This window comes from Theropithecus gelada, chromosome 13 (assembly GCF_003255815.1).
Source record: "Theropithecus gelada isolate Dixy chromosome 13, Tgel_1.0, whole genome shotgun sequence".
Classification (NCBI taxonomy): Eukaryota; Metazoa; Chordata; class Mammalia; order Primates; family Cercopithecidae; genus Theropithecus; species Theropithecus gelada.
In genome coordinates, this window is record NC_037681.1 from 95,782,199 (window position 1) to 95,802,737 (window position 20,539).

Sequence of the window (20,539 nt, forward strand, 5' to 3'; positions counted from 1 at the left end):
TTTTTTCTCAGTTCGTCACATGCAGAAGTTCTTCTTGGAGTTTCTGGATATATAGAATTTAACAAACACATCTATAACTACATCTGTATCTGTGTATCTATTTACTTACATATGCAAACCAGCAATCTTTCATTACGGCTTCTGCCTTGAGGGTTATGCTTTGAAAGCCTCTACTCCATCTTAATTTATTTGGAATTTATATTGGTTTTAAGTTGTGAGAAAGGAATCCAGTATTATGATTAGTCCAGAGTTTCCCCAGAATATGTTTTATGGATAATACTTCTGTGTGATGTTTACAGGATTAATTAAAAGAAGGATTTCACAATCAAATAAGTTTGAGAAGCACAAGGTTTAGGAAAAACCACTGAATTTCTTTACTGCAATCAACACTTACCAGAATGGAGACTAGTCTTTGCAATAGAATTTGAAGTGGCAAAACATTAGACACAATGCAAAGATATGTCAATATCATACTAGATAAGTAAATTATGGTTTCTCCATATAAGGAATACTATGCAGCTGTAAAGAAAAGAAGTGAGAATGCTTGCAATACTGATGGGAAAGGATATCCAAGATTGCTAACAGAAAAAGTCAGAATATATTATATATTGTATTGTACATTAAGAAAGGAGACAGTAACAATATATGTTTACACTTTCTTAGATGACATTAAGAAATGTTAGAAGGTTTATTAGAAACCAAGAATAGTGGTTATCCATAAAGTGGTAGGGGTAGAAAGAGGGCAAGTATGAGAGAAAGAGAGAGAAATCTTTTCCTAATTACTTTTTTACACTCCCTGATTTTTAAACCACACAAATATATTATGTATAAAATTTTAAAAAATTGAAAAGGAAACCATCTCAAAGGCTCCAATATGCTATTATATATTGTGACTCTCCAAGTTGTGGGCAGCAGTAGAATAGAGAGTAATCTACAAACTCATTCAAGTACAGAATCCTACAATTTTAGGTTATTCAGGTTTCCAAAAATATTTATGGAATAATCCCTACAAATTTGACATGCTATCTTTAGCATATACTAAACACAAACTTTTATACGTTTGAGTTTTTGTGCGTGCGTGTGTAATTTCTAGTTTGCTTTTATTGAACGATTCTGCTTCTAGTACTGTGTATTTTGATATCTTGAATGGCAAGTCATTTATTATTATTCTCTTAAAAGTTATTTTGCTGATATCAAAATTAATTCTTCTTGTTTATTATTTTCTTGAACAGTTTTTATCCATTAACTCTTTCAGATGATTCACTTTATCAAACTGCCTAAACATACTCTTAGGAATAGTTTGAGAAGAACTGATATCCTTAAGAATTATATAAAGATAGAAGGGAAACTGTTTTCTACATACACTTAAACACTTTCTGCATTTTGAATCACGTGGAATGTAGTTCTCAAATATTTTCTTATACCATCCAGTAAAGTCTAAATTAGCATGATATTTTTCATTTTCTTCACATAAATTCTGGCTGTTTCTTAATTATTCTCAGGATTCTTACTTTGTTTTTGTTGAAAAGGAGATCCATTATTCATTTTATTTTGTCAAGGATTATTGCTGAATAATTATTGCTGAAATGAGCTACTTTTTTCTTCAACACGTATTACATTTTAACAAATTTAATTTTGGCATTTCTTGAGGCAAATATATGATGCTCTCCTTTAACAAATTAATTTGAAGAAATATAATAACAGATTTCCTGATAATTTATTTACTAGTATTATTTGCTAGAAAAAGTCATGCTCAAAAACATAACATTGCTGTTTCAATATAATTTGTATTTTTTTGGTGAATGTTTTAATTGGGATGTTTGTATCTATATTTGTAAATGGAGTTGGTCTGAAGGTTTGTTTTTGGAGTTGTCTTTGTTAGCTTTCTGTATTTAGGTTTTACCAAATCTCTATAATAAATGAGCAAGATTTCCACATTGTTCTGTACTCTTGAATAACTTATAAGGGTATTTGAAAGATTTTCGCTGCACAGATTTTGATACCAGTGCCTTTTGTAAATGTAATTTTTGAACAGTAGTTTCATTCCCCTTTACCTCCAAGCTGTATCAGTTTGATAATTTATGGTTTTGTAGAAAATCATCCATTTAATCTTATTGTGAATTATGCTCTCTGGCCTCTGTGCTTTCTCTTTCTCCATCTGAGGGCAGCTGCCTCTGGAAGTTGATGGCAGCACCCCAAAGGAGTCCTAAATTGGGTGGGCCCATCTTTCTCAAGGCTTCAAGGCTCACACTTTCACCTCCTAATTAGGCGCTACTGGTATATAGAGGCCATAACAGCCCTTGGTGGCTGCCTCCTGTTTGGCCCTATCTGTACAATGTCTACCAGAAATGTAGTAAAATTTCTGACATTTGTGTGGCAACCTTCCTAGTTTCTGCAGTAACGTGGACTTTCCTCCCTTTTTTTTTTTTTTTTTACTTTGTTCACTCTGATTTCTGTCTGGGGGTCAAGGTTAAGGGCATGTTTTTATGCTAGCATCTTCCCCTGCAGTGTCAATGCACTCTTCCCTCTCAGTTTAATTGCTTTTCATCAGCCAAAGCGATAATACTAGGGGCTCTGGGCTATCTTTATAAGTGTAGAGGGTGTCAGGGGAAGAGATTAATCACAACAGCTACCATAAACAGTCAATCCCGGAAACACAAATATGTTGACACCCCTTTGGCCAAGGCCTAGAGCAGCTTGGCAAAGGATCCACATTTTTTGTTTTTAATTTGTAAAATAATCAAGAAGGTGGAAAATTTGAGAAGTAGTGCTGTAGGTATATTTTTAAATATTCCTGTCTTACTCCCTGTTAATGAGCTGATTTTCAATTTTTATTATTGTGAACGAAAGTAAATAATACATATAAATATAAACATTTCAGCTGATTTTTGATAATGAATCATAATATACAAAAGATAAAGTGCTGTAAATAATGACAATGGCATATTTTTGTAGCTTCTGTTACAGTTGGTACCTGTAGAGAATTATATTAGAGCTAACATATTCATATTCACTCACATTTCCACAAAATATCAATGAACGATTCTGTTTTCTAACATAGTCTCCTCTCCCATTATTATTGGTAATATTTAGAATTCAGAATAGGAATGTCTTACTTCTTGCTAAAACTCTACCATAATGTTATGTACATAGAAACTTAATTATCAGAAAATGACATATGGCCAATATTAATAAATGACTCAGGGAAGCAGAAATTCCCAGCTTGTCTAAATCTCATTTTTTTGGATGTCTTTTTCATTTTTCATCCTCATTACAGATTTTTTCTTGGCTTTGGTGGAGGGTCCTCTGATGAAGAAATGGTGGCTCGTTCATCTTCCTTGTCCTCAGGGGCATTGCCCTAGTACCTTCTGGGACCATCGCCATCTTACAGCCCACATAACAACTACAAGAGTGGGTGTAGCTCTGATTATCTTTGAAAACTACTGCATACTCCTCACAGTTTTTATAGAAAAAAGGAAACGGTCAATACATTTTGCAAAGCCAAATTTTTCTTCATGCATTCACCTTTCTTTCTCTGTGCTTTCTTCTCCAATGGGAAAAGTCACCTTTGATCACATGTAAAATCTTTCTTTATTACCTGTCAGTCATCTCCACCTTCCTAGAACTTCCTGTGTAGTGTCATAGTTTTGCCAGAGCAGCCATGCTAAGCTGCTGGGTTGCTAATTATTGCAGGACTTAATTAAAAATTATGATAATATTGTATTAATGATAAGCCTAAGTCCCCATTTTCATGAATGTTATAATGTTAGCGAAATCATCTATAACTGTGGATTGTAAACATAGACAGGGAATGGCAGACAAAACTGAACCAGTTCCTTCAGGGATCTAGGAATATAGCTAGAAGCAGCTCACTTTGAAGCTAGTGGCTTATCTTACTAGTCAGTTAAGAGAAACCACGGAAGTAATATATTTTCTTTTTTTTTTTTTTTTTGAGATGGAGTCTCGCTCTGTAGCCCAGGCTGGAGTGCAGTGGCCGGATCTCAGCTCACTGCAAGCTCCGCCTCCCGGGTTCACGCCATTCTCCGGCCTCAGCCTCCCGAGTAGCTGGGACTACAGGCGCCCGCCACCTCGCCCGGCTAGTTTTTTGTATTTCTTAGTAGAGACGGGGTTTCACCGTGTTAGCCAGGATGGTCTCGATCTCCTGACCTCGTGATCCACCCGTCTCGGCCTCCCAGAGTGCTGGGATTACAGGCTTGAGCCACCGCGCCCGGCCGGAAGTAATATATTTTCGAAAGGGGATTTGTTAACAACATATGTGTGTATGTGCACGTGCGTGTGTGTGTCTTCACATCATGTCGTAGAAACAATTTTAATAACATAGGAAATCGTTTATGATATGGTAAATGAAATAAGCAGATTATAAAATATATATATACGAATGACCATTAAATTATAAAAAGATGTTCATCCCCACTCCTAAAAGAGAAATGAGCATTTTAACTATGAGATCCCATTCTCATTTTTTTTTTTCCCCATCATATGGATACAAATCTAAAAGCTTCATGATATACTTTGCTGGTGAGGCCGTGGAGAGACAGGAACTCTCACACATTGCAGGTGAGAATGTAAATTAGTACAATCCTGCATGGAGGGCAAATATCAAAATTAAGATGATATAGTCTATTTTTGAGATTTTATGCCATAGGTATTCTTGCATGATATTTATAAATGTTATGCATGGTGGCATTCTGTAATAGCAAACCATTGAAGGCAATCTAAACTCCACTAATAAATGATGGGTTAAATAATAGCATACATTCAAAAAGTGGAATACTAAGAAAATAATAGAGAAGGGGCCGGGCGCGGTGGCTCACACCTGTAATCCCAGCACTTTGGGAGGCCAAGGAGGGACAATCACGAGGTCAGGAGATCGAGACCATCCTGCCTAACATGGTGAAACCCTGTCTCTACTAAAAATACAAAAAAATTAGGCGGGCATGGTGGTGGGCACCTGTAATCCTAGCTACTCAGGAGGCTGAGGCAGGAGAACGGCGTGAACCCGGGAGGCAGAGCTTGCAGAGGGCTGAGATCATGGGACTGCACTCCAGCCTGGGTGACATAGAGAGACTCTGTCTCAAAAAAAAAAAAAAAAAAAAAAAAAAAAAGCTCTTCATGAACAATATGGAAATATCTCTAAGACATACTGAGTTTAAAAAAACAAGGTGCATAACAGTGTGCATAATAGGCTATGTTTTGTCTTATAAAGAGAGAAACAATCTATATTTGTGTTGACTTCTACTTATATAAGGCACTTCAAATTTTTATAAGACACCACATTTTTTTTTCTTTTTTTTTGAGACAGGGTTTCACTCTGTCACCCAGGCTGGAGTGCAGTGGAGTGACCTCAGCTCCCTGCAACCTCTGCCTCCCAGGCTCAAACGATCCTCCCACCTCAGCCTCCCGAGTATCTGGGACCACGGGTGCACCTGCCACCACGCAGAGCTAATTTATTTGTAGAGATGGGGTTTCACTATGTTGCCCAGGCTGGTCTTGAACTCCTAAGCTTAAGCAATCCATCTGCTTGGGCCTCCCAAAGTGCTTGGATAACAGGTAAGAACCACCGCACTGGGCCACCACATTTTTTAATTTTTTAATCCATTCTACTGATGATGGATATTTGAAACATCTCCAGTTTGGGGGGTATTAAGAGCAATGCTGATAGGAACATTTTGTTTGATGTAATTGAGAGCATACGTGCATGGGTTTTTCTTAGGGTAATTACCTGCAAGTGAAATTTCTGAGTTATAGGGTATGCATAGCTTCTTCTTTTCTAGACACTATGAAAGTATTTTCTGGGCTGGGCATGGTGACTTATGCCTGTAATCCCAGCACTTTGGGAGGCCGAGGCCAGTGGATCACCTGAGGTCAGGAGTTCAAGACCAGCCTGGCCAACGTGGTGAAACCCTGTCTCTACTAAAAATACAAAAAATTAGCTGGGTGTGGTGGTGGGCACCTGTAATCCCAGCTACTCTGGAGGCTGAAGCAGGAGAATTGCTTGAACCCGGGAGGTGGAGGTTGCAGTGAGCCAAGATAGCGCCATTGCACTCCAGCCTGGGCAACAAGAGTGAAACTCCATCTTTAAAAAAAAAAATTTTTTTTTCCAATGTAATTATTAATTTATACTTCTTCTAGCAGTTGACAAAGGTTCTTATTGCTCAGTTTGAAACACTTAGTTTTGTCAGATTTCTTAATATTTTCTAGTTTGATGGCTGTGTAGTAAGATCTCATTATCGCTTTAATTTGCATTTCACTGGTAACAAATGAAGTTGTGTGCCTCCTCATATATTTATTGGCTGTGTGGATGGTGTGTGTGTGTGTGTGTGTGTGTGTGTGTGTGTGTCTGTGAAGCCCATGTTCAAAACCTTTGTCCGTTCTTTTATCGGATTTCCTGTCTTTAATAGGGCTTAATTTAATCGATGTTTTAGTAAATGTTAGTCTAACTGTATTTGTAAAAGTTAGTAAAGAGTTTGAATGAATGATCATGGTTGCAGGCCCACCATACAGCCAGAAGGCAGGTGCAGCAGCCTGAGATTTTTCACGAAACGTTTCATGTAATTAGCTTACACAAATTATTCATCAATTAAATTGGGTCTAAGCATCTTCCCATCACACTGTCTGCTGCCAGTCATCTTCCAGTGAACCCAGATTAATGAATGATGCTAACATTGGTAGTTAACATTCACTAGACCCTTACCTCTATGCAGGGCACTAGGCTGAGGATTTCATGTAGGTTATTTTTACTTACATCTCTCTATGCTTCTTTGTGGAATGTACAGCTGCTCCTCAACTTACAATAGGGTTAGATCCAGATAAACCCATCATAAATTGAAAATATTTTAAGTTGAAAATGTACTTACCACACCTAACCTACCAAACATCATAGTTTAGCCCAGCCTACCTTACATGTGCTCAGAACACTTACATTAGCCTACAGTTGGGCAAAATCATCTAACACAGAGCCTATTTTGTAATAAAGTGTTGACTATCTCATGTAATTTATTGAAAATTATACTGAAAATGAAAAACAGAAAGGTTGCATGAATACTCAAATTACAGTTTCTACTGAATGCATATCACTTTCCCACCATTGTAAAGCTGAAAAATTGCAATTTGAACCTTCGCAAATGGGGGACTGTCTGTACTATTAGGCTCAGAGCCTTAAATTACTTGACCATTATGAGTCAGCTAGACAGTGATGGGACTGGGAGCTGATCGCTCATCTAACTCCAGAGCACACACTCTTCTAATTATTATACTGCCTCAAAACAAAGTTTCCATCTGGTTTCAAATTTGGGATTGTTGTGTACTCTGAAAGTGGCAATCATTTCTTCTAAAAGAAGAGAATATAATTAAGTAGTTTGCTTAGACATGGTAAAATTGAAATTGTCTAGAAATATATTATAATGTTTTTTGAATGATACTGACAAAAACAAAATAGGTTTGAATAAAGCTATGCTATGCACTTATGTTTCCATCACTGTCATTCAGTGAGTGACAAATACACTATTTTGACTTACTATTGTATCAATAAACATGTTACAATTCATGAATAGATAACAATAGATGCTGTTAAGCCAAGTTTATTTTTTAGGTTAAAATGATGAAATAAACAACAATTGCAATCGTAACTGTATATCCAGTAGCAGCTACCCTAAATTCTCAAAGCAAGGAAACAAGACAATCCAACACATCATGTTGAGTCTCAAAGGGATTTTCTAGTCATTCATAAGCATAAAACACCAAAAAACACCAAAATGTTCAAAAATAAGACTCCCCCCAAAACAGTATTCTTTTTTGGAAAAGACCCCAGAGATCTGTGGGAAAATTAATCTTTATTTCCAAGTTAAACTTTGAATTTGTTATAAGATTAAAGAACTATGAGTATTTTGAAACAAAAGTTGTAGAAAGTGATCAGATTTTGAAAAGACCATGAAAAACTAAGAGCTGAGCTACAGCCCATGGAAACGACGGGCGACATTTCTGAAGCAGTTTATATAATGAGCTTTAATTCAGAGACTTTTTTTCCCTTTTGAGGAAACCCTCTGGCTTGAATACGTTCACAGGTCCTGTATGGCTTGTAACAAGCTGTGTTCTTTCTCCCTCTGAGACCTTGCTCAGGCTTGTAGTTTCATTTGAAAGAATAATTTTCAATATTTCCTAGGCTGAGCATTAATCCCTCCATTGCTTGATCGATTAAATCCCACTGTTTGTGTCTGGAAGGCGACGTCTGAGCTTTATGTATTGCTTTCTGGCAAGCTGCATTTCCATGCTCATGGAACAGATGCAGCTGGGTAACTGTGTGCAACAGGCTTTCAGCCCTCAAATCTTGGGGGGAATGACAGGTGTGGCGTCTCATTTTAACTCAAGTTTCAAGGTCTCATAATTATAGTGCTATCTGAGCCAGCTGATCAATTTGGTTCATACCTTTTGTATGGCATTTAATAGCTTACAAGGTGAGAATATATTATCTCGTTTGATCTTCACAAGAATTGTTTATAGGAAACAGAGCTCTATTATCTCTTATTTGAATAACGAGGAGAGGCTGTGACCCTTGCCCAGGGTCACATGGCCAGTAACTGGCAATCTTGTAATTAAAATTCAGATCTTTTGATTCTAACACCAGTGTTCTTTTATGATTCACATAAAAAACCTGAGATTGGAGAATTATAGAGGGCTTTCAAAAAGATCCACGTTATCTATGTGCTCTGAGTCCCGAAAACTAACTGTAATATAAATGTCACATTGTGGCTCACTCGAGCAGAGCAAAACAAAGAATATGCCATTTCAGTGTTGCCTCGAGGATAAGAAGTCTTGGAGAAAATTGCTGGGATACTTTGAAAAACCCTAAATGTGATCAGGCAGGCCCCTAGAAGGTAAGTCTATCTGCCCTGTAAGGGACCCGTAGCTCATAAGGTCTCAATGCCTGGCCTGGCCTTCGCCTGTGTTTCACCTGCATATGTTCTATTTCTCCAGCTGTAACATCCTGGGTGTAATTGTATTGTTTTGGTCTTCTGCAAAGGGGAATCTCTATCTCAAGATTTTCAAGTGCAAGTACCTTATCAGGGAGAAGAAACACCAGTAGGAAAAGGGGGCTGTAGTATAGGGAAGACACAGTGGCCAATAAAGGGTATATTATCCAGGCAGCTACCCCTGGAGATTAATCCCACAAGAAAAGCTTGGACATGATGTAAAACACACACCACAGAGACACACTCCCCTGAGGGGTGAGAGACGGGTGTTCAGATGCCAGCTCCCCTCAGGCTTTGTTCTTCTTCTTATTTTTTTTTTTTTTGCAGTGCAAAGTGAAAGCAAGTTTATTAAGAAAGTAAAGGTATAAAAGAATGGCTACTCACAGACAGAGCAGCCCTTCAGTCATTGTTGAGAGCTGCTGGGAGTGGGAGGTAATTCCCCACCTTCCCGCATCCTGTGCAGGAGAGAAGAGCGGCATTCCGCATTCCGTAGCTTAGGAAAAAGTTCCTAGGCAAAGAAAGGCAGATCCCGGCAGGGTAATGTCTCTGGTAAAAGGCCCGAGGGATATGGCTCTGCTATAACAGGATCGAGATCTTATATTTCAAAAATTATCTTTCAATGCTTAAAATAGTATTTGGGATACTACAGTCCCCTGATAACTGTGGACATAGTAACGTGATATGAGAGTATATGTGAGAAATGCTTATGGATACACATTAAATCGGTACCAGCAAAAGAATATGGAAAGAAAGAAAGATCAAGAAGGGGCCAGGAAGGCACCCTGCACCATCATTGCTTTGGCATGAGGAGTCATCTCTACTCACACTTTCTCATAAATCTTGTTGGGATGCTCTGGCCATTCGATCATGCATACGACTCTGCTGGGCATGGTCTCTGTGGTTGAGTAGTAGCCCTGGGGGAAGGCCAGCAGGAGAGCCAGGACCCAGATGACACAGATGACCACTTTGGTGGCCGTGGCGGACAGCCGGGGCTGGAGGGGATGGATGATGGCCATGTACCTGGAACAGAGAAGAAAGAATAAAGTTCTGATTTGGTCACCAAAATCTGCATCAGAGATTCCATATTTTTCCTGCCAATAAGAAAATTCATGGAAACCCTTTGATTCCTGATGATTTATACAATTATTTGCCAATTCCTTTTCCATATTCTATCCTTAAGCTTTATGATATGCCATACAATGCCATCATGCCTAAGAAAAGCCAGCTAGATTTTTCAGTATTTCAGAACCCATCTAGCAACATTCAAGGAGAGACATTTTCATTATTGAAATGCTTGTGCTGGGGACAGGACAGCCAAGTATAGGTAAGTGAAATCAGAAAAATAAGAACAATGTTGTAAATTTATTTAATATAAAGACTGACTTTCATTCTTTCTGGATTAAGGGATAATGGTGATCAGAATAGTAGTTTTTTTCAATCCTTATGTGATATTATAAAAGGTTAGCAGTCCTACCTCGGTCCATACAATTTGAGGGGAAGTAAACATGTCTCTGTGACAAAGCATTGGCCTAAAGTCAGCAAAAAACAACAGCTCCTGGAGAAATTGTGATCAATTCTTTGAGCATCTAGGAGTCAGTGTGTGGCTGACTATACATACTTCATGAGGAGAAAGACGGTCTCTACCTGCTGAGGCAGACAGACTAGAAGGCACAAAGGACCAGTGTGGATGACATTTCGTTGCAGGAAGAGTGGAGCACAGCAAATGATGACTTGATGTCTGAAGCCATTCCTCCATCTCCTCACTCCTGGGCTCTGGCACTAAACAGTGTCATCTGAATGAATGTGCCCACATGTTTGAATTTGTGCACAGCCCCTGAGATGTTGCAGAGATTTGAAGGATAGGTATTTCCTATCAGCCTTTCATATCAGTGATAAGCACATCAATTCTGCCTCTTTCATTTTCAAAGACATCTCTCTATGCATATTTTTCTTGTAAAGTTTATAGCTCTATACCTTAAAATAAGCATTTTTTAAAGAGAAGGAATGATATCTTATAGGGCCTTTGGCTTTTAAATATTATCTGACAAAACCTCAGAATTACACATTGATTCTCTGACAGTCAGGTGTTTCCAACATCCATGGGACAGAATGGTCAACGGAGACTTAAAAAATCTGCAGACAAAGAGCAGCACAGCTGTCAGCTGGCTCCACATCATTCCACATAATTATTTTGCTGTACTCTTTGGACTCCTAGGATCTCTAGACCAGAATTAGGGCCAGGGTTACAAGTAAAGCAATTTTATTCAGTATGCGCTCAATAAATTCCCACTGGGCACCTGCCACGGTAGAGCACAGTGTTTCCTTCTGGGCTATGAGCTTGTAATTTCTCCAGGGAGAAAAGGTGCATCAATAAGCAGCTCAAAACACAGCAGTAGGATAAGTGACCTCAAGTGGTAATTGGATCAATACCTTAGAGTCTTAGGGGAGCTGCAGAGACACGCAAGCCCTGGAATGGCAGGTGGTCTACTGGAGGGGCTTCAAGAGGTGTGCTGGATTTGGGTGAGCCTGCTGAGCATCCTGCCCCAACGGCAGGAAGCGTTTGCAGCTTTCTTCTTTCTCCATGTTAGGATTAGGCTTTGTTTGCATGAAGGCTTCCTTTAGCATCCTCTTATCACTGTAAACTTTAGAAACTTTTCTCTGCATTTTGGTGCTAGGGACCTGGGCTTTCCTTCTCTGGTCTGTAAGGGCCACTGAAAGTGTTCAGTGTATAGTGTCTGACTACTAGGAGGACACTTCATGTCAAACTTTATATCAGAAGTCATGACGACTCCCAGGAAGGAAACTCCTAGAAACTCTTCCTTCTGCCTCTTTTAGAAAGTGGGTAGGTGGTCTTAAAGTCAGGAGAGAGTGGAATTATAGGAAGGGACTTGGAAAAGATATGATGTTGGGGGTGTGTAGTAATCTATACATCTCTGGGCAAGTTTCCCTGGTTCTGTTGATGCTGTAAAGCCTATCACTCAAATGCTGTCTGAAGGTCATCAAAAGGGCTAAAACAACTCTCACGATGTTGGAAATCAAGCATTGTCTGTTTCCTTTAGGTTACCTGCAAAGGGCCATGACTACTGCCAAGGCAGGTCCAGGACACCATAGACTAGATGACCTTCCATCTCTGCAGTAGACCCCTGAAAAGGACCCTGAGAAGTGTTGATTTCTCCCCTAGACCTGTGTCTTCCTTGATGCCTGACAGTGGTGGAGCCCTGTATCCTCTTCAGTCATGGGGGGGGGTGGGTGGGGGAAACTCAGAGCCAACACATGGTAGGCCTGTTCAACCATTATCGTTGCCGTCTTTCCAATTCAGTGAAGGGCTGGACCCAGATGGTCATGGCCAGAACCTCTTTGAGTGTTTGTATTAAAACCATAGGATTGCTTGTTGGGTTATTTCCCAAAGGCAAATTGTTTTCCCCCTACAAAGCTGGAAATGCAGCCGTGAAGATGCCTTATCTCACCTCCAGCACTGCACAGTTCCTACCCCCGCTGGCAGCTGCGCATTCTCAGGCTTCACAGTACCTTAAGGAGGACGCTCAGGGGAGAATGTGGTAATTGCATTGCCCTCTTTTAATATTACCTCAAATGCAAGATTTTGATTTGTTTCTCATTCAGGATAAATGCTCAGTCTTAAATAAACAAATCCTAACACCACTCCCCATGCTCAGATTGGCGATACACCATTCAGAATCTAATGTGACTGGGCTTATGGGGGATTGCATCAGCGTATTGGCACTGTAACTCCAAATGGGTGGCAGAAAGCCATATTTTATCCTTATTGCAAAAGTTGCAATTTGGGAAACCATTTCAGTTAACTCTCTGCCGTTCCTTGAGTGTAGGAGCCATTTTAGTGACAGATGAAAGTATTACCCACATAAAGCCAGAGAGAAAAAAAAAAGATTGGCTTTAAAAAATGTATATATGTTCATTTGTTCAAAGCAGAGGTATTTGTAAATCTCCCTCCCTCCTTCCTTCCCTCTTTTCCTCTCCTTCCTCCTTTCTTCTATCTCTCTCTTGCAATCCTCATTTCTGGGACTTGTTTAACATGTTTTTTTCTTATTTACCCAAAAGCTAGCACCATTTGGATAACTTGTACACAGATGGATGAACATTTTCTTTCCTACTCCCCATTTCTAGCTTGGATCTATTAACATACATTTATATATTTTTCTGGAACCACCCTGAGCAATTCTTGCTTATTTGGTTATGAGCAAGTGCTGCAAGCCCAAGGAAAATACATTTAATAAATATTTATTGACTGCATCATGCTCACGGGACTCTAAGGCAGTCAATGAAACGTCTTTCTGGTGTAAGCATTAATCATCAGGCTGCCAGAGACAGGGGTCTGGAGGTGTGTGGGATGTGGATTACGTTCTCTACTTTAGGTGGTTCCAGTCCCACCGAGGGCCATCAGCTCTGATTTGAATTGTATGTGTCCTCCCAGCTGAAAAACCTGAGAGGTAGCCTTCCTCTTGCATGATGATGCTTTATGAAAAGAACTCTCTGCTGCACTTTTTTTTTTTTCTTGTAGACAGTGTGAAACAATCTTACTGTGAAAAAGAATTTCAATCCTCTGACAAGCCACAGTATCTTCATAACTTCCTCTTATACCAGTCCCAAAACACTCGGCAGAGAGAATGTCTTTCCTCTACTATGAGATTTGTCCGGTGGGGCCCTTCTTCCACAGTCTTTCTCATCCAATTCCAGTTCCTGCCCTCGCTTCTCCCGCTCACTCCTGGGGTGTTACAAGTTTCCTTTAAGGGACCATATCTTCCTGAGTTCAGATAACCAGGGTGGTAAGAGCTGAGAGTATGGCTGCTGTAGTCTAGCTCAAGGATTGGCAATTTTTTTCTGGGAAAGACAGATATTAAATATTTTGAGTTTTGTGGTCCATATAGTTTCAGTTGTAATTATCAAACTCTATCTTTGTAGTGTGAAAACAGCCACAGACAGCAAGGAAACTATTAGGCATGACTGTATGATAATAACATTTTATTTACAAAAACAAGAGGTAGGCTGCATTTGGCCCCTGGCCCATAGCTTGCTGTCCCCAGGTCTAGTTTACGGGAAGTGAAGAGCAGGAGGAATTAGAACCATAGGAGAAGATGGTGTAATATTCAGAAACACTCTTTACCTTTGGCAGATGGGAACTCATTGGGTAGATAACTCCTGTGTCCCACAAGCAGTCAGTAAGGTGATCTATGGCCAGTCATGACCCAGAATCACATATGGCCCTGGTTCTTACATGAGCACAGTGGTCAATCTGGGATGTTTTTCCTCCTCAGTCCCTTCCTGGTTGCTCCTGTTTATTTTCACAACTTGGCCCAGTCATCATGTCCTTGTGGCTGGGTTTGGTGCCCTACCTTTACTGCTGTGAAGATCTCTAAACCTTGTGCTGACCACGTTTCACTTTATTTTCTATTTTCTTTTCTTTTTTTCTTTTGAGACAGTCTCGCTCTTTCACTCAGACTGGAGTGCAGTGGTGTGATCTCGGCTCACTGCAGCCTCTGCCTCCTGGGTTCCAGTGATTCTCATGCCTCAGTTTCCCAAGTAGTTGGGATTACAGGCACCCGCCACCATGCCCAGCTAATTTTTTTGCATTTTTAGTAGAGAAGGGGTTTCATCATGTTTGCCAGGCTGGTCTTGAACTCCTAACTTAAGTGATTCGCTCTCCTTGGCCTCCCAAAGTGCTGGGATTACAGACATGAGCCACTGTGCTGGGCCTCTATTTTTCTATTTTCATATCCTTCTTTTCTCTTATCACCCTCCACAGGTCCTTGGCCTGCCCAGGTGCCTAGAATGTAGTAAATACTCAATGAAAGTTTGGTTGCATAAATGATACCTTGGCACATAGCAATGGTTTCATAAAGCCTTGTTGAGTGAAAATAAATGTAGCAGGAGAAAAGCGTATATGGTATACCTTTATTCCTCCCAGTCTCAACACATGTAAGACTGTTAGGTGAGAATAATTATTGCTCAAAGTGTTTTCTGTCATATAGACATCCCCCAGGATCATCCTGCAGGAGTGACCTCACTGGACCTGGCTCTCCAGAATTTTTTATCTCTTGACATTAAGCCCTTAAATAAAGCCTCAATAACTACTTGTTGACTAACTTTTGTGTTGACTATATGTTGGGAACTGTGCAGGATTTAGTTTTTCAGCTTTTATTTTAGGTTCAGGGGTACATGTGCCAGGTTTGTTCTATAGATAAACTCATGTTACAGGGGTTTGTTGCACAGATTATTTCATCGCCCATATTAAGCCTAGCACACAATAGTTATTTTTTCTGCTTCTCTCCCTCCTCCCACTCTCCACCCTAAAGTAGGCCCCAGTGTCTGTTGTTTCCTTCTTTGTGTTCATGAGTTCTCATCATTTAGTTCCCACTTACAATGTGGTATTTGGTTTTCTGTTCCTGTGCTAGTTTGCTTAGGATAATAGCCTCCAACTCCATTCATGTTCCCGCAAAAGACATGATTTCATTCTTTTTTATGAAAGAATTTTATTTTATATATAGTATTCCATGGTGTGTGTGTACCACATTTAAAAGTCCAATCTGTCATTGATGGGCATTAGGTTGACTCTGCGTCTTTGCTATTGTGAATAGTACTGCAATGAACATATGCATGCGTGTAGCCTCATGATAAAATGATTTATATTCCTCTGGGTATATACCCAGTAATGAGATTGCCGGGTGAAATGGTAGTTCTGGTTTTAGCTCTTTAAGGAATGAAGACTTGAATGTGAAACCCAAAGCTATAAAAGCCCTGGAAGACAACCTAGGCAATACCCTCCAGGACAAAGGAAGGGGCAAAGATTTCATAACAAGGACACCAAAACCAATTGCAACAAAAGCAAAAATTGACAAATGGGATCTAATTAAACTTAAGAGCTTCTGCACAGCAAAATAAACTATCAATGGAGCATACTGACAGCCTACAGAATGGGAGGAAATATTTATAAACTATGCATCTGACAACGGTGTAATATCCAACCTCTGTAAGAGACTTAAACTAATTTACAAGAGAAAAACAAACAACCCCATTAAAAAGTGGACAAAGGACATGAACAGACACTTTTCAAAGAAGACATACTTGTGGCCACAAGCAAATGAAAAAAATCTCAATATCACTGATCCTTAGAGAAATGCAAATCAAAACCTCAATGAGATACCATCTCATACCAGTCAGAATGGCTATTTTGAAAAGTCGAAAAATAACAGATGCTGGCGAGGTTGTGGAGAAAGGGGAACACTTATATACTGTTGACGGAAGTAAATTTGGATTCTGTCTTTCTATATGGCATCACCCTCTGGCTCTTCTTCTGAACAAATTGCTCCATCCATTCTCCTTCCATCCTCCATCCATTTCAGGGAGCACACAGTCTTTTTACCTGAGGTCACTAACACTTCATCAGTTGAGATTTTCTTCCAGGATATTTTTTTACCATCAAAATTCAGGGATGTTATTTAAGCATATCACTTGACTAGCATCCTTATCTATTTCGCTAAGCTCAAGCTCACAGAGCTATATAACCAAAGAGGCCTTTAGCAGCCTGCAGAGATGACACAAAGTTCACACACCATTAAATCATTTCTATTATTAATTAATTATTGTTTATTAATATTAGCAGCAGAGTCCCTTGCGTCCTCACTGCTATGTTGTGCACAATTCTAAAAAGCATGAGGTTTTTATCTCCATGTGCAGTGCAGATTCACAGCATCATCAATGGACCCACTTCAAAAGGTGCCAGCAGACAGCAAGGGCACCATCGACAAGACCATAAAAAATGGATGTAACGACAGATGGATTTGAAGGCCTGTGACAGTTTAGGGTGAAGTGAAGGAGGGGATGCAGTTGACTGTTGTTTGAGCTGTCCTGTCTCATGTGTGATCAAAGAATGACCCATATTGTTCAAAGAAGATTCAGAAATAGAGTCCTTGGGCTATTAGGAAACAAAGTACCTGATATAGGAGCTCATGAGAGGAGGTGATACCAGACCATGGGAGTCTACCAGCCTTGTCTAGATTCTACTTCCTATCTCAGTACCATCTGTAGAAATTTTATTCATCCTTTAAATGTGGATCGGAATCCATCTCCTTCAGGAAAACTTTTTCGACTGTTCAAAAATCTCATGGAGATAATCATAACCACATCCCATGCTCCTGTTAGCTGTCCTCCCTTATGCAACCATCTCATTTTATTTTATAGCAGGACAATCTGTGCTCTTGTTCTATCCCATCACTGGACGGTAAGCTTCCTGAGGGCAGGGGTTGTGTTCACATATATTTTTATCTTTTGGTAAACTTACCAAAGAGCCTTACACAACTGGTAAAAGTTTGCCTGGATGTGCCAGTTGATGTTTGACCAAAGAACTCCATCTTCATTCAGCAGTTGCAAGCTGGCGGCTCCACTTAGGGCATTCAGACTAGTCTTAAAAGACAAGATTACAAAGGGATAGATACAATTCTGGAGTACTCCTTCAACAGTGAACTCCTTAAAGCTATTTTGGAATGTTAGGCACTAAGCCAGGATTGATAAAGCGCCCTAGTTGGGAATAGATAGAAGATGTCCCCTAAGCAGCCCAGGTTAAGCCCTTTGATTTTTGCAGAGCTAGGGCTACCATAAAAATACATATGACTAAGATCTGATGTGAACTAAGGGGAAAAGACAGTGAAGGTCCAAGTTAAGTATAATATTCTGAGTGTTTCTGCCAGCAGGTGGGCCAGGCAGTAAGCATTGGGAATGAGCAACACTAGGAGTACCAGTCAGCTAATCGCTGGGATCCTGCCCTTCACAATAAAATGCTGCCCCTCAGGGTTGGCACTAAGGATGGGAGTGGCTAGGGTGAAGCAGGAAGACAGAGCATGCGTTTTTTGTTCTCCCTGAAAAGAGAAATGGTAGCAAGTTTGTAATGCAATGGAAGGTGAGTAAAGTAATACACCATTTCATTTCCAGCTTGAGGGCTCCTGTCAAGGGTTGGCAGAAGCTACTTGATAGCTCACAACATTTGTAACTACTGCTTTCTTCCTCTGTGGCATCTCATGCTTGCATTTGGGACTCCATTCCTGAGGCTGTGCTGACATGTGTAAGACAGATACACACAGCAATAGCTATCCCCTGGGCAAAAGGTTAATGCTACTGGGACAAACTAGATCCTTTGTGACACTGACCTGTTTGCGATTCAGAGCTAAAACTTAGGTAGGAGGTGTGTGGGGACACAAGGGAGACTCAGGTTTACAGAAATTTGACTGGGGAGGTGACAGTAGGACCACATTAGCTCCAGCAGCAGAGTAAGGAAAAAAAAGAGAAGAGAATAGTTTGGATTGTGATGTCTCTGAGATTTTAATTACTGTAAGGGAAAGGGGGAATTGCACTGATTGAAATTCATGATTTTAGTGGGAACTCAATAATGGAAAGAAGTTCAAATTTAGGGCATCTTTAAAATTGTTGGCACTGTGCTTTTTGGCCTCTGCTGTCACTGCAGTATTGAGTAGTCCTCTGTGGTAAGCTAGTTAGGAAAATGTAGTTGGCTGTATCTTTGAATTGTATTTTCATCTTTTGCAGTGTGGCCTTGATATTAAGTTATTAAATAATTAATGCTCTCTTCTGACCAATTTTGAAGTTTTTGTGAACAACATCAAAGATGCATTTCTTTTAGCTATTTGAAAATGCACAATAAATTGTTGCTGAATGGAGTTTGAATGTTCCCAACCCCCCAAAACAGTAAATGTTTGAGGTGATGGGTATGCTAATTACCCTGATATGACCATTACACATTGTATACATGTATCAAAATATCACACTGCACCTCAAAATATGTACAATTATTACGTGTCAATTAAAACAAATAAACAATTTTTTGAAATCTGAAGAAAATGATGCATTTTTTGGAGGGCTGAACCATCCATTGCATTGGGCCTGGCAGGCTATGTAAAAACTGCTGCAGTCACTCACAAATATATTTAGAGTTTCCCTGATTCTCTGGCATCCTATTTCCCCCAGTGGTAGGCATGTTTTCGGGGTGACCATAGGCTTGACTTTTAATTTTGGCAGCAGAAAACTTAAAGCAGAGGCACTTGGGGCCAAAGGAAGGGCTAGGAGGGAGAATGAAATTTCTTTGCCTCCTCACTCAGGGTAGCCTCTCTTCTCCCACAGATCTCTTTTATTCGACCCACAAAAGCAGAATCTGTGGGATGGGATTGGAGTGAGGTGAGTGAGGCACTCACAGTGCAAGTGAGGAATTAAATCCTGTCTTTATTTAAAATTTTGATATTTTGTTAATCATAGATTGTTGTGCATTAAATTTGATATCTTAATGTATTGCATTAAAATATTATTTGTCTTGATTGCTGAACTTTTGGGATTCCCTTAAATTTTGCACCCCAGGCAAAGGCTACATTTGCCTCACCCTAATCCCAGCCTTGAAAATGTCTCCTACTGAAGTACAGCAGGCAAGACAATCACTAATCAAATGAAGTGTACTCAGACTCAGGTGCTCAGCATTATTCAGTGCCACTGCCTCCGTCAGGCAGCTGATGTACCAGTCTGTTGTGCTGCGTCCTGTGCCTGCAGCCACCAGATGGGGTGGCAGGCTCAGCAGGAAGCCCCTAACAGTTTAATATGAACAGGAAAGATGCTGAGTAATCCTTCTCTGGAGAGTATGAATATCATTTGGGCACCCTTGCTACAGTGATTTTGCTTTCTCTTGTAGAGTATAAATCCACAACCGTTTATTTAGTTTTGATAGTGCTTTCTTAGTTAAAAAAATCTTTGACAGCAATAAGTTATAATTTCAAAGGAGCACACGTCAAATGAACAGTTTAGTACTGGATTTCTGCTTTTCGTAAAAGTTGATGATGAATGTGTAACTTGCACAAAATGATTTTAGACATTAACCTTCTATCAGGCCAAAGCGTTAATCACTGAACCTGTGAAAACCAAAAGACACACATCTGCTGAAGCAGCAGCAGCATATACACCAAATGTTAGTAGTTATTTTAAGACAACCATGCTCAAAGACAATTATCTAACCTATGCAGGGAAAATGGTGCATTTGCTCATCATTCTGTGAAGCATGACTTCTCACTTAGATTAAACGACCGTTCTTCTAAATTAACTTCACTCTTTTTCAATTCCAATGTTTCTTGTGCATGTACAAAAGGTCGAGTAATAGCTATTAATATGTTAGCTCGGTTATCAGAAAAATTTGGCAAATAGCTAAACGATTCTAATTTTATGTCAGTGTCATCAGATTTTTCAAATAGAAAATCAGTTAATTTCAATAATGAGAAATTTTATTTTTATTTTTATTTATTTATTTATTTTTTTGAGAAGGAGTATCTCTCTGTTACTCAGGCTGGAGTGCAGTGGCACGATCTCGGCTCACTGCAAGCTCCGCCTCCTGGGTTCACGTCATTCTCCTGCCTCAGCCTCCCGACTAGCTGGGACTACAGGCACCTGCCATCATGCCTGGCTAATTTTTTGTATTTTTAGTAAAAATGGGGTTTCACCGTGTTAGCCATGATGGTGTCGATCTCCTGACC

General features: G+C 39.7%; 1 protein-coding gene across 1 annotated transcript in view; it reads right to left on the minus strand.

The window, feature by feature from the left end:
* The window catches only part of TACR1 (tachykinin receptor 1), a 149,873-nt gene that overhangs the window by 62,170 nt on the left and 67,164 nt on the right, over window positions 1–20,539 (minus strand). The window contains exon 2 of the mRNA XM_025354269.1: window positions 9,816–10,010. Coding sequence (XP_025210054.1) covers window positions 9,816–10,010 — 195 coding nt within the window. The remainder of the gene's footprint in view (window positions 1–9,815; window positions 10,011–20,539) is intronic.